The 25,302-nt window shown below is 33.6% G+C and overlaps 1 protein-coding gene across 3 annotated transcripts in view; it reads left to right on the forward strand.

Annotated features, from left to right (window-relative positions):
• The window catches only part of SUCO (SUN domain containing ossification factor), a 90,997-nt gene that overhangs the window by 40,289 nt on the left and 25,406 nt on the right, over positions 1-25,302 (forward strand). For 2 of the 3 annotated variants that reach the window (XR_006213788.1, XM_042975631.1), the window contains exons 10-18: positions 7,168-7,275; positions 9,372-9,477; positions 11,802-11,822; positions 12,009-12,064; positions 12,549-12,640; positions 13,312-13,377; positions 19,456-19,524; positions 20,314-20,404; positions 22,889-24,049. Coding sequence is in view for 2 of the 3 variants with exons in the window: in XM_042975631.1 (XP_042831565.1) it covers positions 7,168-7,275; positions 9,372-9,477; positions 11,802-11,822; positions 12,009-12,064; positions 12,549-12,640; positions 13,312-13,377; positions 19,456-19,524; positions 20,314-20,404; positions 22,889-24,049 (1,770 nt within the window). In the remaining variant the exon portion in view is untranslated. The remainder of the gene's footprint in view (positions 1-7,167; positions 7,276-9,371; positions 9,478-11,801; positions 11,823-12,008; positions 12,065-12,548; positions 12,641-13,311; positions 13,378-19,455; positions 19,525-20,313; positions 20,405-22,888; positions 24,050-25,302) is intronic. The other variant, XM_042975632.1, reaches the window with a different exon arrangement.

Consider the following 25,302-nt stretch of genomic DNA (forward strand, 5'->3'; position numbering starts at 1 on the left):
TAAGTAATATAAAATTTAATAAATTATGTACTTTAATCTATGTATGTACATATATTATGGTAAGCTTTTATTTAGGATTAATTTGTTCATGTAGTCACTTAAAAAGCATTTATGATTGACAGGTGCTGGTAGTATAATTACATTAGGTCCTGGGATACAGAATTGAAGATAAAATGCCTTTCCTTTTAAGGTCACACCCACACACAAAAATAAGTCTAGTTAAACAATTATGAAATAGTGTAAGAAGTATTGCTGAAAGATTATTGTAGGAACAGAGATGATATATACCTGTGAGAGAGGATGAGAGGGTTTCCTAGAAGAGGTAATTCCTGAGCTGAATCTTGAAGGATTCATAAGAAGTCACAAATGAGGAAGGCAAAGGCATTCAGGAACTGTAAGAATAAGGAGACATGCTAAAAGGAGCATATTTCTTTTTTCTTCTTCTTCTTCTTCTTTTTTTTTTTTTTTTTTTTTTTGAGAGAGAGAGAGAGCACAAGTGTGTGTGAGGGGCAGAGGGAGAGAGAGAGAATCTTAAGCAGGCTTCACGCTGACTGTAGAGCCCAACACGGGTCTTGATCCCACGACCCTGGCCGGGATCATGACCTGAGATAACATCAACAGTCGGATGCTCAACCGAGACACCCAGGAGCCCCTTAGCTTAAAATTTTTTGAAGTTTATTAAAGACCACAGAGGTCAGTGTTTGTTTTAAGTAAGGAAGTAACGTGAGATCAGTGGTGTCTTAAGAAGGCTTGTCCTCAAAGGATGGCCTACAGCAGAATGCAGTTGGGAGCATGGAAACCAGTTAGGAACCTGCTTTAATTAAGGCATTGGCAGTTTAGATACAGAAGAGAGGGGGATATGAAAAATATAGCAGATAAAATTGGCAGCTCCTGGTTAGTAACTGGATGTGGAGAGAGTTATCTCGGAAATCTCCCAGGATTTTGACTATTACTTGGTTCTATAATTCTGCTGTTAACTAAGAACATAGGCAAAGGAACAGATTTATGGGGGGAAATAAGGTGTGCTCTACCAATAGTTTCATTAGATTTTTTTATTTAATTGCTCAAAAGCAGCTGTTCAAAAAAGAATTGAGTAAATCACCATCATACTGATTTACTAAAAATATATTCTTTTTTTTCTTATTTTAAGGAAAAACTCTTTAAACTTTAAAGAGAGTGCTTATTTTCTACTGTCGGCCTTTGCTCCTTTTGGTACATTTAGGTTCATTTTGAAAATGAACACCAGATTATTAAAGTGTTTTAAGGGATAATTTTAAAAGCTCATTTTTCCTTATGTCATATATTAAATTTGAGGAAATGATTGTCTGCAATTGTAATTAAAATGTTATTTGGGGGTTTTGTTTTTATTTGTAAGAGCCTCTGTAGTCAGTAACAGACAGCTTAAGTGTTTATACTCCAAAATTTTGAATTTCAAGCAAAGACATGTTGGGATGAAGTTGTATGAAGTAGTCATAGCTACCCATTTGTATTTTAATGTTTCTGCCAAACAGCATGTATTGAGGTATATGTGTTTATTGCATATTTTGTGTTTGCTCATTCACGTATGTGTCTTTTCATGTAACTTTAGAACACCTTTAACTGATTTCACCTGATTGTAAGTAGGTTACTCCTCCTAAGGTATATTAAGACCACACAGTCTCACTGTAGTTTTAGAAGTCTTAATATCTGGTAGAATAAGCTTATACCTCCATTTATAGAGGTTATACCTTACTATTCTTGTCTCTCTTTTTTTTTTTATTTTAAAATTTAGAGTCATCTTCTTGAGTTCTGTGAAAAATGCTGGCATTTTTATTGGTTGTATCAAATCTATAGATGAATTAAAGGATAATTGACATTCTAGGATTTTGAGTCTTTATTCATTTGTTCATTCGATTACTGAGCATGTTAGGTTGAACATGTTAAGTGATGCTGCTGGTGCTGGAATAACATTGTTTCACAAAATAGACTGAGATCTCTGCCATTGTGGAGTTTTTATCCAGAAAGATGTCAGTCCCTGATCACCAGTGAGATTGAGCATATTTTCATGTACCCGTTTTTCCTCTCCTCTGAAATGCTTATTTTATCCTATGTTTTCTATTGATAAGCTTTGTTTTTTTAACTGGTTAGTAGAAGTCTAATTTAGCAGTTGTTTATCTTAGAAAATGGATACAATGTAACATTTTATCTTAGCTCTGGATGGAACATATAAATTATATATGTTGCACATCTTTTCTCTAGTTTGTGAATTATCCTTTCAGTTTCTTATCAGTGTCTTTTGATGAATAGAAACTATTAATTTTAATGTAGTTGTACTTACCTGTCATACAATTTTGGATTTGTTATATGTCAGATTTCTTTGGCATAAAAAAAAAGATAACTCAAATTTTAAAATTCTGCAAAATATTTGCCTTTCACATTTAGGTTTTTAATCCCAGTTGGATTTTTTTTTAATATAGTATGGAGAAGGGACTCATTCTTCCCTCACCATTTTGCTCTTTAGATAATTGTTTATTCTGTAGTTCACACTTTCCCCTCTGATTTACAATGTACCTTTATCACAAAGTTTCCTTCTAAGCATGGGTTTGTTTCTCTATTCCCTGTTCTGTTCTTTTGGCCAGTTGATCGATGCCTGTAGCAACACCACACTTCCTTTTGCTTTATGGATCTCAGTACCTGGTAGAGTAAGTTTTTGCCTCATATTCTTCAGGACTGACTTGGCTATTCTTCTGCTCTGCTTTTGCCTATAAATCTTGGACTTATCCTGTTGAGTTCCCCAAATGTCATGTCAAATTTTGTTTGGAATTTTATTGAATCTTTAGATGACTCAGATTTTGAGTTTTCTTATCCATAAATAGGACGTATTTTTCATTGTCTCTTAATGTCTTTCAGTAAGATTATTTTAAAAAATTTTCATGGTTGTATATCTTTTATTAAGTTCATTTCTGGGAAGCTATTTTTTGTTGCTATTGTAAATATATCTTAAAAATTATATTTTGTTGTGTATAGATGTCCAGTTTTTTATATGTGGATCTTACACCCAGCTACCTTTTTATATTCTGTTTTTTTAATAATATGTGGATTATTCTTTAGGATTTCTGTATAGAAAATTGTAGCTTCTCTGCAAATTTTTCTTCTTTAAAATTTTTTTAATCCTTTTCATTGTATTTTACTTTCTTTTTGTCATCTCATGCTGGCAAGTTCCTTGAGAAAATTGTGAATAGAAAGATAGTAGGCAGTATCCTCTTACTCCTTATTTTGAAGGCATTGCATCTAACCTTGTACCATTGGATATATTATACATTTGGAACTCAACTATAAACTCATCTGGGCCTATGGGAAGATACTAATTTTCTTTCAAGCATGTGATTTGAAAACTAAGTAATACATTCACATGGTTCAAACCCAAAAAGGATAAAGGAGTTACAATGAGAAATATCCTTCCAACCTCTGTCATCCATCTTCTTATTCAATGTTAAATTTTTAGATATCTTTTCAGTTTCTTTATGCAAATATAGACAAATATATACAAATATAGATTTTTATACATCTTTTCACAGAACATAGTATATTATGCACACTATTTTTCACCTTGAGTTAAGTTTTAACTTAGTATATGGTCATCTTTCAATTTTGTTCATAGAAAACGTTTTCATTCTTTTTGATAGCTGTATAAAATTTCATTATATGGTTGTACCATGACTTAACTAGTCTTCTGATGTTGGATATATGGGTTGTTTATAATCTTTTGCCATTGCAGTGTTACTGTAAATAAACTTGTGCATGTACAATTTTGTACTGGTGTGAGTAGATGGCATGTAGTTTAAATGTTTAAACTACATTTAAAACAAATAGTTATATGACTAGGTTTTCTATTTATTCTTAAATTAGTTTTGGTAAATTATACTTTTCTAGGAATTGGTTTAATACATTTTTAAAGTTTTTATAATAAAGTTATTTGTAGTATACTGCTTTAAAATTTTTTTTTAAATCCTAATATTTTAATTTATCCCTCCTATTTAATCCCCACAGTCTACTTTTACTTCTATCTTACCTTTTTATTTTTTCCTATTTTATGGATTTCTGTTTGAAACTTTATTATTTTATATTTTCTTTAAGTTTAATCTATTGAACTAAATTCTTTTGAGATATGCACATTTAAGTTTATAAAACTTCCTTCTTAATTATATCAACTAAATCTTGATACATGGTGTTTTATCACACTGCTTTTGTGTTTAGATGTCTGATCTTTTTTTTTTTTAATTTTTCTTTTTTAGATCTCAGATCTTTTAAAATTCCTGACCTATAAATAATTACAAGAAGCATGTTGAAATTAGATTTGTCAACTTTTATATGTAGTTCTGTTAATTTGTGCAGAATATTCTCTGCTTCTAAGAAAACATAAAAGATGAGGCAGAAAAATGAAAAAGCATTTTAAAATCAACTGAGGAGTACTTACAACCTATTTACATTTTATGTATCATGTGGCTATTTATTAGGTGCATACACATGTTAGAATTGTTAAATCTTCTTGGTGAATTTACTTTTTTTTTTTTTTTTTTTTAACATTTATTTATTTTTGAAGGAGAGAAAGAGCGTGAGTGGGGGAGGAGACGAGAGAGAGGGAGACCCAGAATCTGTAGCAGGCTCCAGTCCCTGAGCCGTCAGCGCGGAGCCTGATGAGGGGCTCGAACTCACAAACTCACAAACTCACAAACATGTGAGATCATGACCTGAGCTGAAGTCGGATGCTTACCTGGCTGAGCCACTTAGGCACCCCTTTTAAAACTTTTTTTTTTTTATTGTTTATTTATTTTTGAAGAAGAGAAAAGACAGAGCGTGAGTGGGGGAGGAGCAGAGAGAGAGAGGGGGAGACACAGAATCCAAAGCAGTGAATTTACTTTTTATACCTGGTAATATATTTGTTTGAAAGCTTATTTTTTCTGATATTAATATATAGCTCATGTCTTCTCAGAAGTGGAGAACATTGTATATAAAAGAAAGAAGTGGGGAGAATTAACTTTTTATTTTCTTCTTAATAGTCTTTCAGAGTATTGTCATTGTAAATAACAAGTAAAGTCTCAGTTTGATTTTCTTTAGTTCCCTCTCCCAAGGTTGTTTTGGTGGTATGGGAAATGTTTAGGCTTTGGAAGCAGGTGGATTTGGATTTTGACTTTTAGCTTCACTGCTTGTTGGCTGCATGACTGTTAGGGCTTTTGATTCTGCTGCTTTAACAGAGACCGTGGAACTGTGGTTTAAATAAGAGATTTAATTTTCTTTGATGTAAAAGCTCGAGCTGGTAGGTAGTACAGGAGTGTAAAAGAACAATGGAAGGACCCACACACCTTCTGTCATGTTCCTTTTCCTCCCCTGCAGGTGTTGACCCTGCCTGGGTTGCTGAAATGATTTATTCCTCCCACATTCTCATTACAGCCTATAAGGCAGTAGAAAGCAATCGGAGAAGTAGCAGCTCCCATTTAAAGGCTTGACCTGAAAATTGCCCTTGACACTTCTGCTCACAGCCCATCCTCCACAACTAAGCAGTATGGCCAAGACTGAGAAATACAGTGGCCGTAAGAGCTCAGCTACATCTTGGAGGAGAGGTTTCTTATTAAAAGATAGAAGAGAAGAATGTGAAGTAACCAATTAGTGTTTATTGAATTGTTTTATAAAATGGAGATGATATTCTTTGCAGTGTGGTTGTAAGAATTAAAGGATGGTTGTAAATCCTCTAACATAGTATCTGACCCAGAGTAAGCATTTAGCAAGTTAGTTTGCTTCTCTTCATGAGCTTTTCTCTAAAACCTGATTGCTTTTGCCATCTCTTAGAACTTGGCTCTGTTGCTCTGTCATAAATTAAACACAATATGTTAATTTTAATGTTTTTGATTTATTTCACTGTCAATATATATAATAACATTTGGTATAGTTACTACATTATAGTAATATAGTAATTATAGTATAGTAATTAGTATTGATTAGAGTGTAGATGTCATGAGTATTTCTCTTCCCCAAATGCCATACTGTATGCAGTTTTATTTTACACACATGACACCATACTTTTAATTTTTCCTAAGAAGCAGTATTTTATGGGATTCTTCCATGTTTATAAGTACAGGTCACTAGCATCATTTTTAAAGAATAGTTTTATTGAGACGTAATTGACATAAAAATATATATACACATGTAAAATAAACTGCAACATGTCAAAATATGCAATATGATAATTTTTGACATTTATACATCTGTGAAATTATCACCACAATAAAGATAATGCACATATCCACCTTCCTAAAAAGGTTTCTCATGCTCCTTTGTAACTTTTCCTTCCTAAACCCTGCCCCCACAATAATTAAAGATCAGTTTTCTATCACTATAGTTTACATTTCCTAGATTTTTATATAAATGGTATGTATAGTTTCTAGTATCATTTTTTTTTTAACGTTTATTTATTTTTGAGACAGAGAGAGAGCATGAACAGGGGAGGGTCAGAGAAAGAGGGAGACACAGAATCCGAAACAGGCTCCAGGCTCTGAGCTATCAGCACAGAGCCTGACACGGGGCTCGAACCCACAGACCACGAGATCATGACCTGAGCCGAAGTCGGATGCTCAACTGACTGAGCCACCCAGGCGCCCCTCTAGTATCATTTTTAATGCCTGTTGGTATCTGATTGTTTGGGTGGACCATACTTGAATCCTCTATGCTAAACATCTAGGTTGACTTTTTCCCCTTGTTCTTATAAACTGTGCCTTTATGTTACACTGTATATACGTACAGGGGTGAATGTTTGGATCTATGTGTCCTTAGGATAGGTTTCTAAAAGTGTATTGCTAGATCAAAGGCTGTGTTACCCTTTGAAGCCACGTATATGCCAAACTGCCATCTAGACTAGTCAGTTGACACTATTACTAACTGTCCTTTGTGAAGTCATTCCTTCTCCAAGAATGTGCTTTGTCATTGAAATATTGTTATCAATGTCTTGTGTTATTTATAGTCAATATAAATATCTTGTGTTATTTATAGTTACCCCACCCCCCCAACTAATGATATGCTAGAGAAATAATGAGTAACTTAGTGAAAGTCTATTTTATGCAAACTCTTTATGTTTCATATGAACTGTTATTTTGGTTGGTTTATCTCAATAATTGTCTTGTGTTCTTTTTAAAGGTTTGTTATTGAACTTTGTGAACCAATTCAAGTAAAACAGCTTGATATTGCAAATTATGAATTGTTTTCTTCTACTCCGAAAGACTTTCTGGTTTCTATCAGTGACAGGTAAATTCTAAAGCTGCCTTCTACAGAGTTTATGTTAGATCTCCAGAATAAAAATTTTTAAATGAGTCACTTTTTAAAAAACTTTAATTTTCTTTCTTTTATTTTAATGTATCAGTTTGTAAGAACAATAATACTACTACCGTAGTATTAGGCACTTGTGAATCAGGTTACTTTCATTAACTCATATAGTTTTTATAATCATCCTATGATCTTATTTATAATCATCCTATGATCTTATTCCTTTATAAGATGAGGTTAAGTAGTTTGCCTAGGTCAGGTGACTTATTCCAACCTAGATGTGTATGACTTCAAGGTCCTTTTTTTTTTTTTTTTAATTTATTTATTTTGAGTGAGAGAGAAAGAGAGAGAGAGTGAGCATGAGAGGCGGAGGGGCAGAGAGAGAGAGTGAGTGAGTGAGTCCCTAGCAGGCTCCACTGTCACAGTGCAGAGCCAAACAAGGGGCTCGAACCCAGGAACCTTGAAATTATGACCTGAGCTGAAATCAAGAGTCAGATGCTTAACCAACTGAGCCACCATGTGCCCCCAGAGCCCTTATTTTTAATTTTAACCTGTTGCTGCCAAACATTTCTTTAAAAAGTTATTAAAAACATTCATGAGTGCTTCATTTTTTATCATGAAATGTATTTTTGTTAAAGTATATTTTAAAAACTTTGTGTTGTGTGTGTGATTATAAAAGAATAAACATGTATTATAAGGAATTTGGTAAAGAACCACAATCCAATCAACCAGAGATAACTTATTAGCATTTTAATTTATTCTTTCCAGTCTTTTCTATATATTTATATATTTACTAATTGTATTAAAAAATGAGTTTTTACTGCTTACATCCTGATAAATATCCTTGTCTTTTAAAGACACCATTTAAACTTCTTGATTGAGGGGCGCCTGGGTGGCGCAGTCGGTTAAGCGTCCGACTTCAGCCAGGTCACGATCTCGCGGTCTGTGAGTTCGAGCCCCGCGTCGGGCTCTGGGCTGATGGCTCGGAGCCTGGAGCCTGTTTCCGATTCTGTGTCTCCCTCTCTCTCTGCCCCTCCCCCGTTCATGCTCTGTCTCTCTCTGTCCCAAAAATAAATAAAAAAAATTGAAAAAAGAAAATTTTAAAGTTCTTGATTGATTGATTGATTGATTGATTAAGGTATAATTAACATACAATGTTGTATTAGTTTCAGGTGTGCAACATATTGATTCAATAATTCTATACATTAAATATACCATTTTTAATGAATAGTTTAAATTTTCCCCCCCCAGGGGTATTTGTTAATTCCATAAATACTTTGAGTGTCCCCAATGTGACATGTAGAATGCTATTCATTTAAACATTCTTCTGTAGTTGATCATTAGTGGTTTTATTTTCCATGCTGTTTCTTCTCCCATCTCACACTCAGCACTGCATATATACAGTTATTGAAGTTAATTCTCAAGACCTTTTGAATTCCAACCATTTTTCATATAATAACCTTGCTCTGATCCCTTCTTTTTCTCTAAGCTGTAATTTTAAGAGCATTCATTACTTGGAGGGATTTTTAAAATGCTGTAATAATAAAAAATAATACCTGTAGGCTTTTATGTTAGATTTCCTTTTAAAGAGGGGGAACAGCTATGTAAGATCTGTGAAATTCCAATCTAATGGTAAAGGATTTTTTCTGATTCCCTTTCCACCAGTACTTTTACTTAGACTTTATATCATCACATACGTTTCAGTACATGAAGAGTAGAACCTCCTTCTTCCAAAATAATCTCTTGGTTACTCTTTATTTTAAAACCTCCATTGTACTTGGATAGAAGCCCAACAAACAGTTTTGGTTCTACCTTGTCTTCTCCTTTTCTTGCTTTCTGTTTGATAATGGTGTGATTTTCAAGATACTCTTCCCTTGTAAAGAGGAATCTGTCAGAGTTTAGTTGGAAAAGGAAATGTATTTATTCAACCCAATATTTTACTCATATTTAAACTATGTTAAGTGAGATGTTCACCCAGAGAGGGGACAAAAAGCCAAACAGGATGTATTTTGAAGATGTGATGGAACTCTCAATATGTGGTTTATGATTTTTTTTTTTTAAATGTTTCTATTTCCTAGATATCCCACAAATAAGTGGATTAAGCTGGGTACTTTCCATGGAAGAGATGAGAGGAATGTCCAGAGTTTCCCTTTGGATGAACAGATGTATGCAAAATATGTGAAGGTAAAGTTTATACATACAGGACTATGTTTTTTAATGAAAACATACCTATTACTTATACTTCTTTGTTCCTCACCCCACCTTTTTAGAAATCATAAAACTTAAGAGGAAATTTAATGCAATATTCTTTTTGATAAAATTCTTACATGGATGTTATTTTATGAGACAAATATTAATACATTCCCTTTTGTATACCTGGAAACTTAGGCCAATTTTTTGATATTTGCAGCTTTGATGAAATTTAAAATTGTATCAGTATTTTTTTTGAGTCTTTATGTAAAATGTCATCTTCATAGTATCATATCTTTATTTTTGAGAGTGTGTGTGTGTGAGAGAGAGGGAGATACAGAATCCAAAGTAGGCTCCAGGCTCTGAGCTGTCCACACAGAGCCTGATGTGGGGCTTGAACTCACGAACTGTGAGATCATGACCTGAGCCGAAGTTGGATGCTTAACCAGGCACCCTATAGTATCATATCTTTATTTCAAAGCCCAGATTATTGTTAGTCACTGAAGTCTTTAAGCAGGTCTGATTTTCTTTTTTAGAATCTGATTCTTAGATTATTTTAATTTTAATATTATAACTTTTGCCTGTTCTATTGTATATTCAAGTGAACTATTTTGTGTCCAAATGTCAATTTTAAATAAACTTTTAAAAACACTTATATTCAGTATTCCTGCTGCTTCTTCCACAATGTAGAGGTGGAAATCTCTACCAAATAGAATTCTCACTCTTGAATTGGATTTTAGGCAAACCTATGGGAATTTCTTATACCTCTCTTCCTCTCTTTTTTTTCCTTAAAATAATAGCACACCTTAAAGTACCATTGTGTTTGTAATATGACCTTTTGGAATGACAGCAGCTCTAATTTCTGTCTTTTCTTCTTTAAATGTGTATCTTTTTTAAGCATGTATTAAATTGGCTTCTATGAATGGGTAAACTTGTAGTATTCCTAGTCTCAATCTAAAAATGCTAAATTCTATTTTTAAAATATAGTTAATAAATAGTTAAACAGTGTTCAGAAAAATGAAGGTATATTTTCAGTTTCTTTTAAAGTGAATTCTGAAATAATTGTTTAATGGCCTTTTCCTATAGCAGTTTTTATACTAGGAAAAGGAAAAATTGTAAGAATTATTTGGCAGGTGATACAATTGCATTTAATTTTATAATTAAGACAATGCACATGTTATGAAATAGTTCCAAGAATCATTCTTCATACCAACTACTTTATTAATAATGGCAGAACATTTTATTGGTGGCAAAAAAATGCCAGCCCCTACTTTGTGTTTTTTATGGTGGGACACTATGGAGCATTTTGATGATTAGCTGTCTAAAATGCTCTTTTTGGTAGTATTCTAAAAGCAAAAAACATTTAATTCTAAGTCCAATGTTAACAAATATTATGTAAGTTTACCTGGGTTTTCCTTATCCCCAAATAAACCCAGATGTACAAACTGCTTTTTAATAGTTTGTATTTTAACAGTGGGTTATACATATCTTTTAGTTCTGTAAGTTATACTTGAAATAACATAGCATGTGAAAAATTCATGCTTTCCCTAAAAAAATTTGTATACGGTATTATATAAGAATAAATATTATTTTGTATTTACTAATATTTTTATCATTATGTATGTATATGTGTATATCCACATATGTATCAGTATATAAATAATATATAGATACATATATGATACGTATCTATAATTTTGAATTAATATAAGACACAGGCTGTTTCTAGATCCTCTTTATTTTATGTATTTTTTAAAATTTATTTATTTTTGAGAGAGAGATAGAGGGAAGGAGAGAAGGAGGGAGGGAGGGGGAGAGAGAGAGAGAGAGAGTGAGAGAGAGAGAGAGAGAGAGAGAGAGAGAGAGAGAGAATCTCAAACAGGCTCCATGCTATCAGCGCAGAGTGCCATGTGGGGCTGGATCCCACAAACTATGAAATCATGACCTGAGCCTTATTCAAGAGTTGGATACTTAACCAGTTTGAGCCACCCAGACTCCTCTCTTTATTACTTTTAGAATGCTTTTATTTCTGACAGATAAATAAAACAACAGCAATGAATTTTAGCTTAAGCAACATAACCTTAAAGTTAATTTAGTTCATTACAGTTCAATTATACTTTCTAGTCGTGATGGTAAGAATTTAAATCATTGATTTGATTTCTGCAGAGAAATAAGAGTACTACAATGTTATCCATCACAGTACATTGCTTTCTATACTTTAATTATACAGTATAATTTACAAATATTAAATGTTGCTTATGGCATGTTATCCAGACTTTGGAACTGATTTCTTTTTCTTTTCCTTTCTCTTGCTTCAGATGTTCATCAAGTACATAAAGGTTAGCAACCTTCTCTTTTGCAATATTGAATAACAAGGCATGGCATATTACTGCATGGCAAAAAAGCAAAATTTTACCATTATTGATTTTTGGGGAAATGAGGACTTTATTTTTAGAAATGTTATAATGAAAGAAACTGAATACATTGCTAGATAATCTCACATGCACTGTGCTTTTATTCTTTAGGTGGAGTTGGTATCACATTTTGGATCAGAGCACTTTTGTCCATTAAGCCTTATAAGGTATTAAAGAACAACATACATTTACTAAGTGATTAAAAAAAGAAAGTGATACACAAAAATCCCAGTATATTTAGAGTGAAGAAATAATTTCCTATCTTATGAAGTTAATACTATAGAAATATAAGCTGTTAAACCTTTCTTGTTCCTAAATCCATTTTAGAAAAATGTAAAAATTTGCTCTGAGAAAAAATAACTATTATATGCGTCTGGCTTAGCTTGCTTGCTATTTTGCTATGATGATAATATATGGAAAATCTTAGACTGATATCAAAACTGTTGATTACATTTATAAATGTCTTAAAAGCATTTTAATGGACACAGTGGATGGATGACTACAGTGTAAGAAACAGCCATTATTTTGAAGTCTAAAAGCTAATGACCCTCAAAAAATGACCAAAGTTAATGTATTTTGTCATTTGTAATGAAGAGATGAGTCTTAACTCTGTTTTGTTTTGAAAGTCTTTAATGAAATTGTTGTTAATAGGGTATTTGGCACCAGCATGGTGGAAGAATATGAAGAGATTGCCGATTCCCAGTATCAGTCAGAACGTCAAGAACTGTTTGATGAAGACTATGGTAAGTGGCTTTAAGACATGTGACTATTATATATGGTTTTTTTGTTTGTTTGTTTTTTAAAATCTAATAACCTGAAGGGGTAGGACAAGGTTTTATGACACCCTCCATTTCTACTTTATCAAGTCCTTGTGTTTTGGTTTTTTCTTTTTTTTATGTTTATTTTAGAGAGAGAGAGTGCAAGCAAGGGAAAGGCAGAGAGAGAGGGAGACACAGAATCCAAAGCGGGCTCCAGGCTCTGAGCTGTGAGCCGACGCAAGGCTCAAACTCATGAACTGCAAGGTCATGACCTGAGCTGAAGTCGATGCTTAACCAACTGAGCCACCCAGGAGCCCCAAGTCCTTGTTTTAAGATGTCTTAAACCATAGTCTGAAAAACTGAATTTTTCCCTTCCCTAATTTTCCTATAAGCAAAATGAAAACATTTACTAAGGGTTGGTAAAGTACATGGAAAGCTTGAATAAAAAGTCTTATAAATGTGATTAAAATTTTGGTAAGCATTGGAATTATTTTCCTTAGTTTACATCTGTTTGATAAACAGCTTCTGAATCTCATAAACTTTTTGTGAATATATTTTAGATTATAGTGAATATTTATAATAAAATATGCTTTAAATGTCAGCTGACTTTGATAGGGATAGTTTTAGTTAATGACCTTCATTTTCTCTTTGAACAGATTATCCACTGGATTATAATACTGGGGAGGATAAATCCACAAAAAATCTTTTTGGTTCTGCTACAAGTGAGTATTTGGGGATTTTCCTAGACACTACTAAAGTATTTCCCAACTTTTTTTTCCCCTGAAATATGTGGATATTTTGTTGTGGTATAGTTTAGGAAGCTCCTAGTCCCAATATTGAACTTGAGTTGAAATCAAAGATACTGCCTTTGAAATATATTTCCATAGAAATAAAATAAACGTGGACGAAAAGAAAGAGAAGAGAAAAAAAATGCAAGCACAAGTTGTTTCTTCTACCCTAAGTGCTTATGTTGATAAGCGGATTCCTTGGAAGAATGGGCTGTGAATTTATGGGGGGAAAGAATTATTAAAGAGATCCTAGACCATATGCGTAGAAGCATCTGGATAGTCATGCTAGATGGGAAGGGAATTCGAATGGTAGTTGCAGAGGTAGTATGTATGAGTGAAATCCTAGCAAACAAGGGTTTATCTATCTATGGATATAGTTTCTGATGTAATTACAAAATGTAAAAGCTGTTCTTATTCATAATAATAAAGATTCTCAAGCAGTAACAATAATAGTAATAATAATATACTCTTTGTAAACTGAAGAAATAATGACTAATACTAGTGCTTCAGTTTTTGTCATGCCTGCCTAGTGGTAGGCTGGCTAAGGAGACTCTTGGAAAGACCATTACCAACTGACACTTTATTTTTACTGTTATAATGCAGGTAGGTATACTTTAATGCTTGTTATTTTTGGTTATTCCTAAAGAATATAAAATACTGGAAGGAGTTTTCTTTTTATTTGGAGATTAATATGGTAAAAGTAAATCTTAGCAGAATAGATGACTAGTTTCTTGTGCATTTCCCTTGTTGCTCTTAGTAAGTAGAGTTCCTTGCATCCCAATCTTATGGTGTATGTTGTCTTTATACCTTTTGGGATACTCAACCAGTAATTTATATACTTAAGTAGATATTTTGTAAGCTCCAGTATAGGAAGCTAGGAGTCACGTCGGTTTTTTTGTTTTGTTTTTATCTTTTTTCTTCTCCCTTCTTCCCCTTATGCTCTCCATAGAAAACTGTAGTCTTCAGTAGACTTTTTAAGGCATAGGAAGAAGAATGTTAAAAATACTTGCATAAGAGGAATCCTTTTATGTAGCATTTAACTTTGTTGCATATTAACTCAATATACTTTTTTCACTCTACTGCTAGTCAATTGACTTTCTAGATATTAGAAACTACTTTTAAGTAGAAAACTTAGCTATCTAGTTGATGATGGAATTAAAAATAGGTGCTTCATTCACTGCTGTGGGACATAGTTTTTTAGGAGTGAAAAACATGATGCTGTTTTATCTATGTGGATATTCATACTCATGTCCTTAAATTCATATGAAAAATTCTGATATGTAGTAATCATCATAGCTCAGTGATGCTATATTAGCTATGAGGCAGCGTTATTATTTTATAGAGTCAGAAAATAGCCCCAGACTGAAAGATCTCTCACTTCTGATGGTTATTGGAAAGGAAAGGGGCACCTTAGGGTACCTTACCATAGTATTAGATAAAGGAAATCTTGTTGATATTCTTGGTTTCTTTTTCTGTATTCTTAGGGGATTAACTGCTAGACACCATTAAAGCCCAGTTATATCTCAATGGAGGACATTTCCCTATTTGTAATCACTTCTCTGACCAAGGTATTATTTGAATTAATTAGATACAGAATCTTCTTTATTTATATCCTACTTTGGGATCTTCTTCCTTGAAGATGTGTTACTTGGTAACATATTTAGTTTTCTTTTTATGGATCTCTGGAAAGGTAGTCTATTTACCTTCCCGTGTTCTAGTGTTGAAAGAATTTGTTTAGTGAGACAAGATGGGTGGGAGGATGTCAGCTAAGCCTAAACATAGAAAATGGAGTTTAAAAAGATGTCCATCTCTTGATGTTTCAGAAAAAAGAGAGGCAATAGTACCTGACTGATAAGACTTTGGTGTCATAAAGCTTATAGACATGACCTAACACTGCTGTCGTCTATACCTGTTCTTCCTAGTTTTCTGTGAAGAGTCTGGGACTATTTCTGAGCCTGACTTTGCTACTACCTCCAAGGTGGTATAACATTTAAGGAGTAAATAACAGAATGGAATCAGGCCAAAGAGCTAGTCTCTGGCACTAGAATATCTGAATTTAACTGTTCTCATCACACGTTGTGAATTAGCTTGAAGTTGGCCTGACTTACTTTTTATATTTACATAGCGTCTCCAAAACAGAATTCTGTGGCTTTAATCTTAATAGAAACTCCTTTTTCCTTTTGGTATTGAACAGTTAGTTAGTAGTTACAGGAAATACATGTCACCAGAGTACATTGCTTCTATTAGGACTTGGTTATCAAAGAACATACATACCATATATTTGGACATTCTTGATATAATTTTCTTAATTGCCAAAAAGGGAGAAACTACTATGTTAGAGCAACATTCTTGATTTTGTGTATATGCCGGCTAGGCAGCTCTTCTGCCTGATTCTTTTATTTACATTTTTGAACCAGAGCATTTAAATATTTTACATCAACAAAAATTCTTCACATTACTCTGCTTTTTTTGTATTTTGTCACATGACCTTTCCAGACCACTCTCTACTTTAATATTCTTGCAAGTCTGCCTTTACTCCTAAATACGGTCTGCATTTTGTTAGAATCACTTAAAGGCCAGGTTTCTGTGTGTATGTTTAAGATAGTATACAGTTTTTGGTTTCTTTTACATCAAAGTATTTTTATGAATGTATATATTTTAAGGACCTAGCAAGAGAAGAGAGAACGAAGGTGGACATGCAGCAGAGGTATCTGAATTCACATGGGAGGAAATAGTTATTTTGTTGGTTTGTCTTGTTATGTGGTATCATAGGTAGTTTGTTTCCTGCATCCAAAAGAGCCAGAGTGTGCTGGAGACTAAGGATAACATGTTGATGATCCCTGGGAGAATTTCATTCCTGAGGGAATGAGATTGGATGAATAGTGCCCAGCTCAAAGATAAAGGAGTTGGCTAATCTGGGAGAAATTAAGGACAGGTATCTAGTTTGGTACTGTATTCCAAATTATTACTTTAGCCTATTCTGAAGGATTTTTAGTGGTCAGATTATCATTGTGACAAGCTGTCACGTGTTTGGATACAAATTGGGAGTGGTCAGAATTGAATATTCACAAAGCTGCTTTCTCTCAAAAGACAAAGTAAGACTACATTTGGCAGTGTTCTGTGAATGTAGCAAAATTATTTCTTATGGTTGGATGGGCTGAGAATGTAGAAATTTGCCAAATTTTGCTTTTGTTAATGAATTCTGTAACAATAAATGCCCCCAGATTTCAGTGCCCCCAAAATTTTGTATCTGAGTTAAGATTGATTTTAGAGTATAGATTTGACTCCAAAATTTGGAATGTGTGAAGCAGTCAGTTTTAACTGAACTTTGGCTGGCAGACCAAGTAGAAGATCAGATACTATTGCAATATTGGTTGATGTTAAAAGTGGGTTTATGAGGAAATAACAAGAGTTTCCATTGCTCCTTTATCTTGGTGTGTGAGGAAATGTGGTGTTTCCATTCCTGGGTGTTTTTTTTTTTTTTAAGTTTTTATTTAAATTCCAGTTACTATACAGTGTAATTAGTTTCAGGTGTACAATATAGTGATTCAGTACTCCCATACAACACCTGGTGCTCATTACAACAAGTGTACCTAATCCCCGTCACCTATTTTACCCATCCCCCCCATGCACCTCCCCTCTGGTTACCATCAGTTTGTTCTCTATAGTTAAGAGTCTCTTTCTTGGTTTGCTTCCCTCTCTCTTTTTTCCTCCCTTTGCTCATTTGTTTCTTAAATTCCACATATGAGTGAAATCATATGGTATTTGTCTTTGTCTGACTTTTTTTCGCTTAGCATAATACTTTGTAGCTCCATCCATGTTGTTGCAAATGGCAAGATGTCATTCTTTTTTATGGGTCAGTAGTGTTCCATTGTGTGTGTGTGTGTGTGTGTGTGTGTGTGTGTGTGTGTGTGTGTACTTCATCTTTATCCATTCATCAGTCGATCGACACTTGGGCTGTTTCCATAATTTGGCTATTATAGATAATGCTGTTACAAACATTGGGGTGCATGTATCTCCTTGATGGTAGTATTTTTGTATTTTGAGAGTAAATACCCAATAGTGTGATTACTGGATCATAGGGTATTTCTATTTTTAGCTTTTTGAGGAACCTCCATATTGTTTTCCTGAGTAGCTGCACCAATTTGTTTTCTCACCAGTTTGCAAGAGGGTTCCCCTTTCTCCACATCCTCACCAATACGTATTGTTTCTTGTGTTGATTTTAGCCATTCTGACAGGTGTGAGGGGATATCTCATTGCAGTTTTGATTTGTATTTCCCTGAGGATCAGTGATGTTGCACATCTTCATGTGGTCTGTTGGCCATCTGTAGGTCTTCTTTGGAAAAAGGCCTATTTCAAATCCTCTGCCAGCGTTTTAATTGGATTTTTAATTTTTGCTGTTGAGCGATAGTTCTTTACGTATTTTGGATATTAACCCCTAATCAGATATATGATTTGCAAATCTTTTCTACTGTTGGAATATTGGTTGATGTTAAAAGTGGGTTTATGGGAAATAACAGAATTTCCATTGCTACTTTACCTTCGTTTGTGAGGAAATACGGTTTTTTCATTCCTGTTTTTTCCCATGCGTTAGCCTAAGAATCAACCCTGCTTCTTTGTTTACCAATGTGTCAGGTCGAAGGGCAAGGGCAACCTATAATCCTAGACATGTATGAAGCAAGTACAAAGCTTTTGTGTGTTATACTAATGATTGGAAACAAAGTACCACTCCTTTATGGTCTTTCATATATAGAACCATAATTATGTAAAGTTCAAAATTTATGACTGTCTACTAGTCATCACTTTTCAAACTGTCTGAAATTTCCTACTACTTTCTCCTGCCTTAAAACATGTATCTACATAGGATCAGCTCCAGATGACAGTGCTTGGCTTCTTCTCAACTTTCTAGATCGTGTGCCAGCTTTCTTCCCTTACAGCCTTTCCTGCTTACATCTGTGGTTTTCGCTGAAAGTGTGATGAAAACCCTTTGCATCTCTTAGGAAAGGAAACCAAGGCAGAAATAACTGATGAGTCTTAATATGTAGCCCTTGCAGATCTTAATATTTTAATAGGAGAAATACCTGATACTGGTGAATTAACTTCTAGTGGAATATCCAAGATTAGATTGGTAATGGAAGTTAATGTTCCTTAAAATTACATCATAGAAGGAAGCCACCTGTTCTCAGCACCAGCTTTTTATGGAGTTAGGTATTTTGTGGTACACCTGTACCTTTGGCTGCTTATTCAGGTACTAAGGTTTGTACCACTTTACTCATCATCCAAATATCCTCTTTAGAAAGAGAGGCAGAATTGGCAGGTATGCAGATTGCTTTATGTATAATGCTGAAGGTGTTGTGACTTTGACTTCACCTGCCAATTCCCATACCCACCCAATTCACAAAAGAATTGGTACCATTTATTATCTATTATTAAAAGTTATCAAAGACACTTGTTTCAAAGCAGTCATGTTGGGATTTAACCATATTATCAATAGATATGTTCATAGTTGAAAATAAAATTTTTCTGCTGTCCTTCAGATAATAATCTTCCCATTTTGTTTATTTATACCTGTAAAAATCACCTGTTGAGGGAAACTGCTTCTTCACGCTTTTTTTTTTTGTTTTTGTTCTAAACTGTAAAAGCCTTTAAAAAAGTAAGTTTTTCTGTACAATATTAATTTTGGTTGTCACATTTTTTTCCCTGTCCAAATCCAGGCTGTATGTTGAATTTTACTTGAATTTTGTAATATGCTAAAGATAGTGTTTTGGCAGAAGTTTCGGGGAAGCTTTACCAAAAAAGTATAATTAAGTTTCTGAACATAAAAATTCAGATTTATACTTTCTGGCTGAAATTTGTGTCCTATATTGGACTTCTATAGTAAGCTGGACAAAAAGGTAATTAGTCCAGAAAATGCAAAAAGACCATTAAAAATGGTTTTTTGACTATCTGATATTAAGCTTTATAAGAATATTTAGGTGTATTGGTATTTTTTCTGATTGAATTTTGTTTTAGATGCCATTCTAAATATGGTGAATATTGCTGCTAATATTCTGGGAGCAAAAACTGAAGACCTGACAGAAGGTACCTCATCATTTTATGGGTCTTTTAAATCTCTGATACTCAAGGGGTCATTCTCGTTACGAAAATTAATTAATAAGCCAAGCAGTGTGATTTTTCATTTAGAAATAAAGAGATGATGCAAAGGAACTTACCAGTCTTCTGTTATTCATTGTTTATATGAGTTTCACAAATTCTTACAATAAGGATCCTCCTGTCTATATGAAATTCATGAATTTATTTTTTGACTCTTCCCTGCTGTAGAAGTAATAATTTTACCACTTATTTCTTTCCTGAGGTTTTGATGGCCCAGTGGTACTTCATGCATGCTTTTCTTTTATTTATCAAACAACTACCCAATTTAGAAGGTGATTTTTTTTCCCCTACAGAATGCCAAGTAAGAATGTCAGTAACAAGGAGAAACCATCTTGCTTTTTTTTTGCTCTTAGAAAGTACTTAGTTCCAAGTGCAAACTTAAAATGACCCATACGTTTCTTTTCATTCTCTTTCGTAACTCCTTTAGGTGTCTAGAAGTCATGTTAATCATATAAGATTACATGAAATTAATAGTCATTTGACTTGCATTAATTATCTGAGAAGTTGAGAAAGAATATGCATTATTTGTAGCTCTGACTTTGTATGATCATTTCTTTCTAAAAGAACTTTGATGGAAGAAAATAAAGTCTGCAGTAGCAAACCTGTTTGACTTTTTTTTTTTTCTTCCCCGGAAACTAAAGTTCTTTACTTGTTATAGTGAAATATCTTCATGGTATAGCTTTTTTAAACTCAACGTGGGTATCTTTCTTAAAATAGGAAATAAAAGTATATCTGAGAATGCCACTGCCACAGCTGCACCTAAAATGCCTGACTTAGCTCCTGTTTCAACTCCTGTTCCATCACCTGAGTAAGTTCTATTGTGATATTAGAGTTCTGTTAAAATGGAGAGCTAAGTATACATAGAAAGATACTTTGGATTTGTGTGTGAAATGATAATCTATAGAAAGCTCTGAATCAGAGGGCAGGCATTCCACAACCACTTAAAATATCTGTGAGTTGCCTTTTGGGTACTAGGAATGCACTTTACCCCAGACCACATGTTTGTTGTTTTGAAATTATGTATTACTTTTATTATTCACAACACTAAATCTTTTCCTTATTACAAATAATTGGCCTAATTCCACAGGTATAGGTTTGAGGACAAATTTTAAAAGCTTGCTTTTATTAAGTTCAAATTTAAAAACATTGATTAAGTATATGTGTTGTGCCTAGAAAGCTATAAAGGGTACCCTGAAATACCTAGAGCGTGATTCTTAAATTACGTGTTTGTCACACAGCAAACTCTTAAGAGTGTTTAGTTTCTTAAATTGAATTTGATAGAGGTCTTTCCCCAGGTTGCAGTGGGGCACCTTGGGCAGGAATATCTGTCATGTAGTTAACATAAAATATCCTCATTTTTTTAGTCTTTTCTACCAAAGATGATTAAGGGTTTTTGCCACCTCTGCTTCTTATCTGTAACAGATAGGCTCATAATGACTGGATAATTGGGCATTGTTTCTGTAAATTTTGTATATTTCAGTAGATGTACTCTCTCAGAACTCTGCTTAACGGGATAAGATTTTTGAACAGGAATTATGTAATGAAACCTGCAGTGCGTATGGTTTGAGCTGTAATTCCTAAACACCATACTGATACAGAAATGAGATTTTTTGTGCTTTGAAGGGCACAGTGACAAATTTGTATCCTGTGTTCATTCTGAAAGAGACTAAATATATTTATTTATTGGATGACTAGAGAGAAAATATAGCCTTACTTGTCATTGATTCCTAGAAGATACTAAGAAATCTACTGTGATTGCTAGTTCTAATTTTGTAACTAGACTTCTTCAGTTAATAACATATAGTATGTCTTTATTTTTCAAAACTAAATGAAACCGATTTCATTTTATATATGTACACACACAGACACACACACACATGAATGTTGAAAGATACCACATCACACTAATGTAGTAGTTTTTACTTTTCTATATTAGAGTTTGATTTTAATAGATTTTTTTGTATAAAATCTATTTGCTTTTAAATGTTTTTTTTATTTGTTTTAAATTCTTTTTGATGATTATATGGCAATTTCTTTGAAGAAAATAAATGAAAATGAAAGAATCCATGATAGGGTGTCATTGTTGAGTTACTATGAAAAGACGACTGATTTTCTTTTTCCAGGTTTGAGTTTTTTAAAGTATAGCTCCGATTAGAGCATGTACAGATGGTATATAATTTAATTTGTACCAAATTAATTCACTTTAGTTTTTCTTCCTCCCCTTCTTCAGATTCTGCTCATTTTCACTGTCATAATTTATATGGTACATAGTAAGCAGTAGAAGATGTTTAGAGATTATATATCTATATATCGTCTATTTAAAGGAACATAATCTAATTTACTGTTTCACTGTCAACAAGATGAAAATCTAGCTTTTTAGGTACTGTTTCATTCCTACCTTTGCTATTGTGATATTAGTCTTTATTCAAAAACATTTCCTGTCATTCTTAGTAATTTTTCAAAGTAGGAAGATTGTATATGAAAATGTTTCTTTGGTATTCAAATTGCGTTATTTGAAAAAAAGATTGTACCTTTTGTGCTGTAAGGGCTACACCTGGAAATTCATTATTTTTTTCCTGGAATGAACCACAGAGATTATAATTTACAACACTGTTCCCACCCGTTCCACCCCACACACTCCCCTGCCTTACATACATACTCTAGGGCTTAGAGATGGGATTGAGTTACAGATGGGGCACTATTATTATTAGCCAGGATTTTCATTAGAGTGATTAAGTATTTGCCTTTAAGTAATAGATAATTAGCCCAGATGATATTAAGATCATTTTGGGGAGTTGGGGAGGGAAGGATGCAGATAATCGTGTGTGTGTGTGTATGTATGTATGTGTGTGTGTAATGCTACCTTAGAAATCCCCTAATCATCCACAGAAAAATTTTCTTTGAGAAATCTAGCTACCTTTCAAAAGTATGATACCTAAACACAAAGTGCGTTCATAAGTATTTAGAACCTTGGATTCTAGTTCTAGAATCCACGTACAAGCAATTCTTAAATAGATATTTTTAAAAAGTAAGTTTCATTTAGTAAGTATGGTCATTTCAGTCATCTGGCTGATCTCTGATAAATGAATGGCCTTTCTGTCACCATTTGTGAGTAATACTTCTTTTTATAATGAAAATGATTTGTAGGGAAAAATTCATCCAAAAAAGTTTTTGGTTTCTTCTGTATTTTCAGCCTTCCTTTTATTTTATGTATGAAACATTGATTTTTTAATGCAGTTTTAACTTTAGATTTCTAATTAAAGTGATGTGTAATTATGATACATATTTCTAGGTTTGTAACCACTGAAGGACACATACACGATACAGAGCTATCATCACCAGAGACTCCAAAAGAGAGTCCCATTGTACAGCTAGTTCAAGAGGAAGAAGAAGAGGCAAGTCCATCTACAGTGACCCTTCTGGGTAGTGGTGAACAGGAGGATGAATCATCACCCTGGTTTGAGTCAGAGACACAAATATTTTGCAGTGAACTATCTACAATTTGTTGTATTTCTAGTTTTTCTGAATATATATATAAATGGTGTTCAGTTAGAGTTGCTCTTTATCGGCAACGTAGCAGAACTGCTGTAAAGAAAGAAAAAGATCATCTTGTGTCAGCTCAGCCATTACTGCTACCTGCAGAATCAGTGGATGTTTTAGTCTTGCCACCTCCAAGTGGAGAAATGGACAGCAAGAATAATGAAAAGGAAGCTGAAACTATTGTTCCAGGTGACTTAAGTAGTATGCACAAAGGTGATTTGATTAATCACAGTGCAGATGCAATTGAACTTGAACCAAGCCATCCTCAAACTCTTTCTCAATCTCTTCTCTTAGATGTTACTCCAGAAATCAATTCATTATCTAAAATAGAAGTATCTGAGCCTATTAAATTTGAGACAGGACCTACACCATCTCAAGTGATCCCCCTGGAGAGTTCTGTTGAGCTTGTTAATAAAACAGAAAAAAAGTCTGAGAGTTTTAGTTCTATAGAGAAGCCAACTGTGATCTATGAAACAAATAAACTTAATGAAGTAATGGATAATATTGTAAAAGAAGATATAAACTCCATGCACATTATCACAAAGCTATCTGAAACAATAGTGCCACCTGTAAACACTGCTACTATGCCAGACGGTGAAGATGGGGAAGCCAAAATGAACATAGCTGACACACCAAAGCAAATTTTGACTCCCGTTACGGATTCTTCTTCATTACCTGAAGTGAAAGAGGAAGAACAATCTCCGGAAGATGCCCTTTTAAGAGGGTTACAGAGGACGGCTACAGACTTTTATGCTGAACTGCAAAATTCCACAGATCTAGGATACACTAATGGAAATCTTGTACATGGATCAAACCAAAAGGAGTCAGTATTTATGAGACTTAATAATCGTATAAAAGCCTTAGAAGTTAACATGTCTCTCAGTGGTCGCTATCTGGAGGAGCTTAGCCAAAGGTAAGCTTTATCATAATTAGCACAGTCCACTTTGCACTGTGAGGTAAGAGGCATAGTATGATCTGTGACTAGAGGAGGAGAGGATTAATTATCTCATGATATAATAGTAGTCAGTGCCATTTTAGCTGGAGAAAGAAAGTTATTTGGATATTGATCAAGAACTTAAAGAATTGATTTTTAGAAGTACTAAGTGATGTAATATCTATATCTATATCTATATCTATATCTATATCATCTATATCTATCTATCTATATATATATATTAGGGTGACAACAAGTTTGAATTTAATCAGTTTCTCCTTTCTTCTGTTTAACTTCAGCCACTTTTACTGTTTGGTTCCCACAGTACTCATGGGGACATTATAGTATTCTATAACATGTGTATCTATACTGTATATGTAATACCTATATAAACTATGGATGTTGCAGTTCTTAGTGAAACTAGATAAGATGTCATTTAAGAGTTTAAATAAGTGAAGACTAAAGTGGACTGAACTGGATGATTAGGCAACATTTGCAGTCTTTCATATGTCTTAGAATCTTAGTTCTAGTTGTGATAATTTATGCTCTTGTGCTCATAAGTGCCAGTGTGCTTATGCAGTGATTAGAACCCCAGTCATAGTTCTCCCTTTTCCCTGTACTTGTTTGCTCTTTTTTATCCCTTAAGTTGTCTGGTTTTCTCAGGACTTCTTTTCCAACATTTTATAAACACCTAGGCAATAAATGTCCAGAGTATCTGAAACACCACCTTTCCCTACTCCTTTTAAATCAAGATGCCTCTAATGAGATGTCACTGAGGTCATCATTCTGTCCCAGTGTGTTTCCTCCTAATCCATATATACAATTTATTGGCAAATTGTTTGTGCATGTGCATGCATGCCCACATAGGTAGGTACCTCACACCTGCTTCTCCCTGACCCATCAGCTGCCTTAAGGGAACCACAGAAATTACTAATAATTTTTTTGTTTTTAATTGAGATATAATTAACATTAATTTCAGGTATACAATGTAATGTTTTAATACAATGTACATTTAATACAATGTAATGTTGTATATATTGTGAAATGACCACACATTAAGTCTAGTTACCGTTCACTTACTACATAGTTAACAAGATTTTCTTTCTTTGTGATAAGGGCTTTTAAGATCTGTTCTTAGCAACTTTCAGATATACGGTAGAGTATTATTAACTGTAGTCATCATGCTCTTCATTACATCCCTATTACTTACTCATTTTATAACTGGAAATTTG

This window comes from Panthera tigris, chromosome F3, assembly GCF_018350195.1.
Source record: "Panthera tigris isolate Pti1 chromosome F3, P.tigris_Pti1_mat1.1, whole genome shotgun sequence".
Classification (NCBI taxonomy): Eukaryota; Metazoa; Chordata; class Mammalia; order Carnivora; family Felidae; genus Panthera; species Panthera tigris.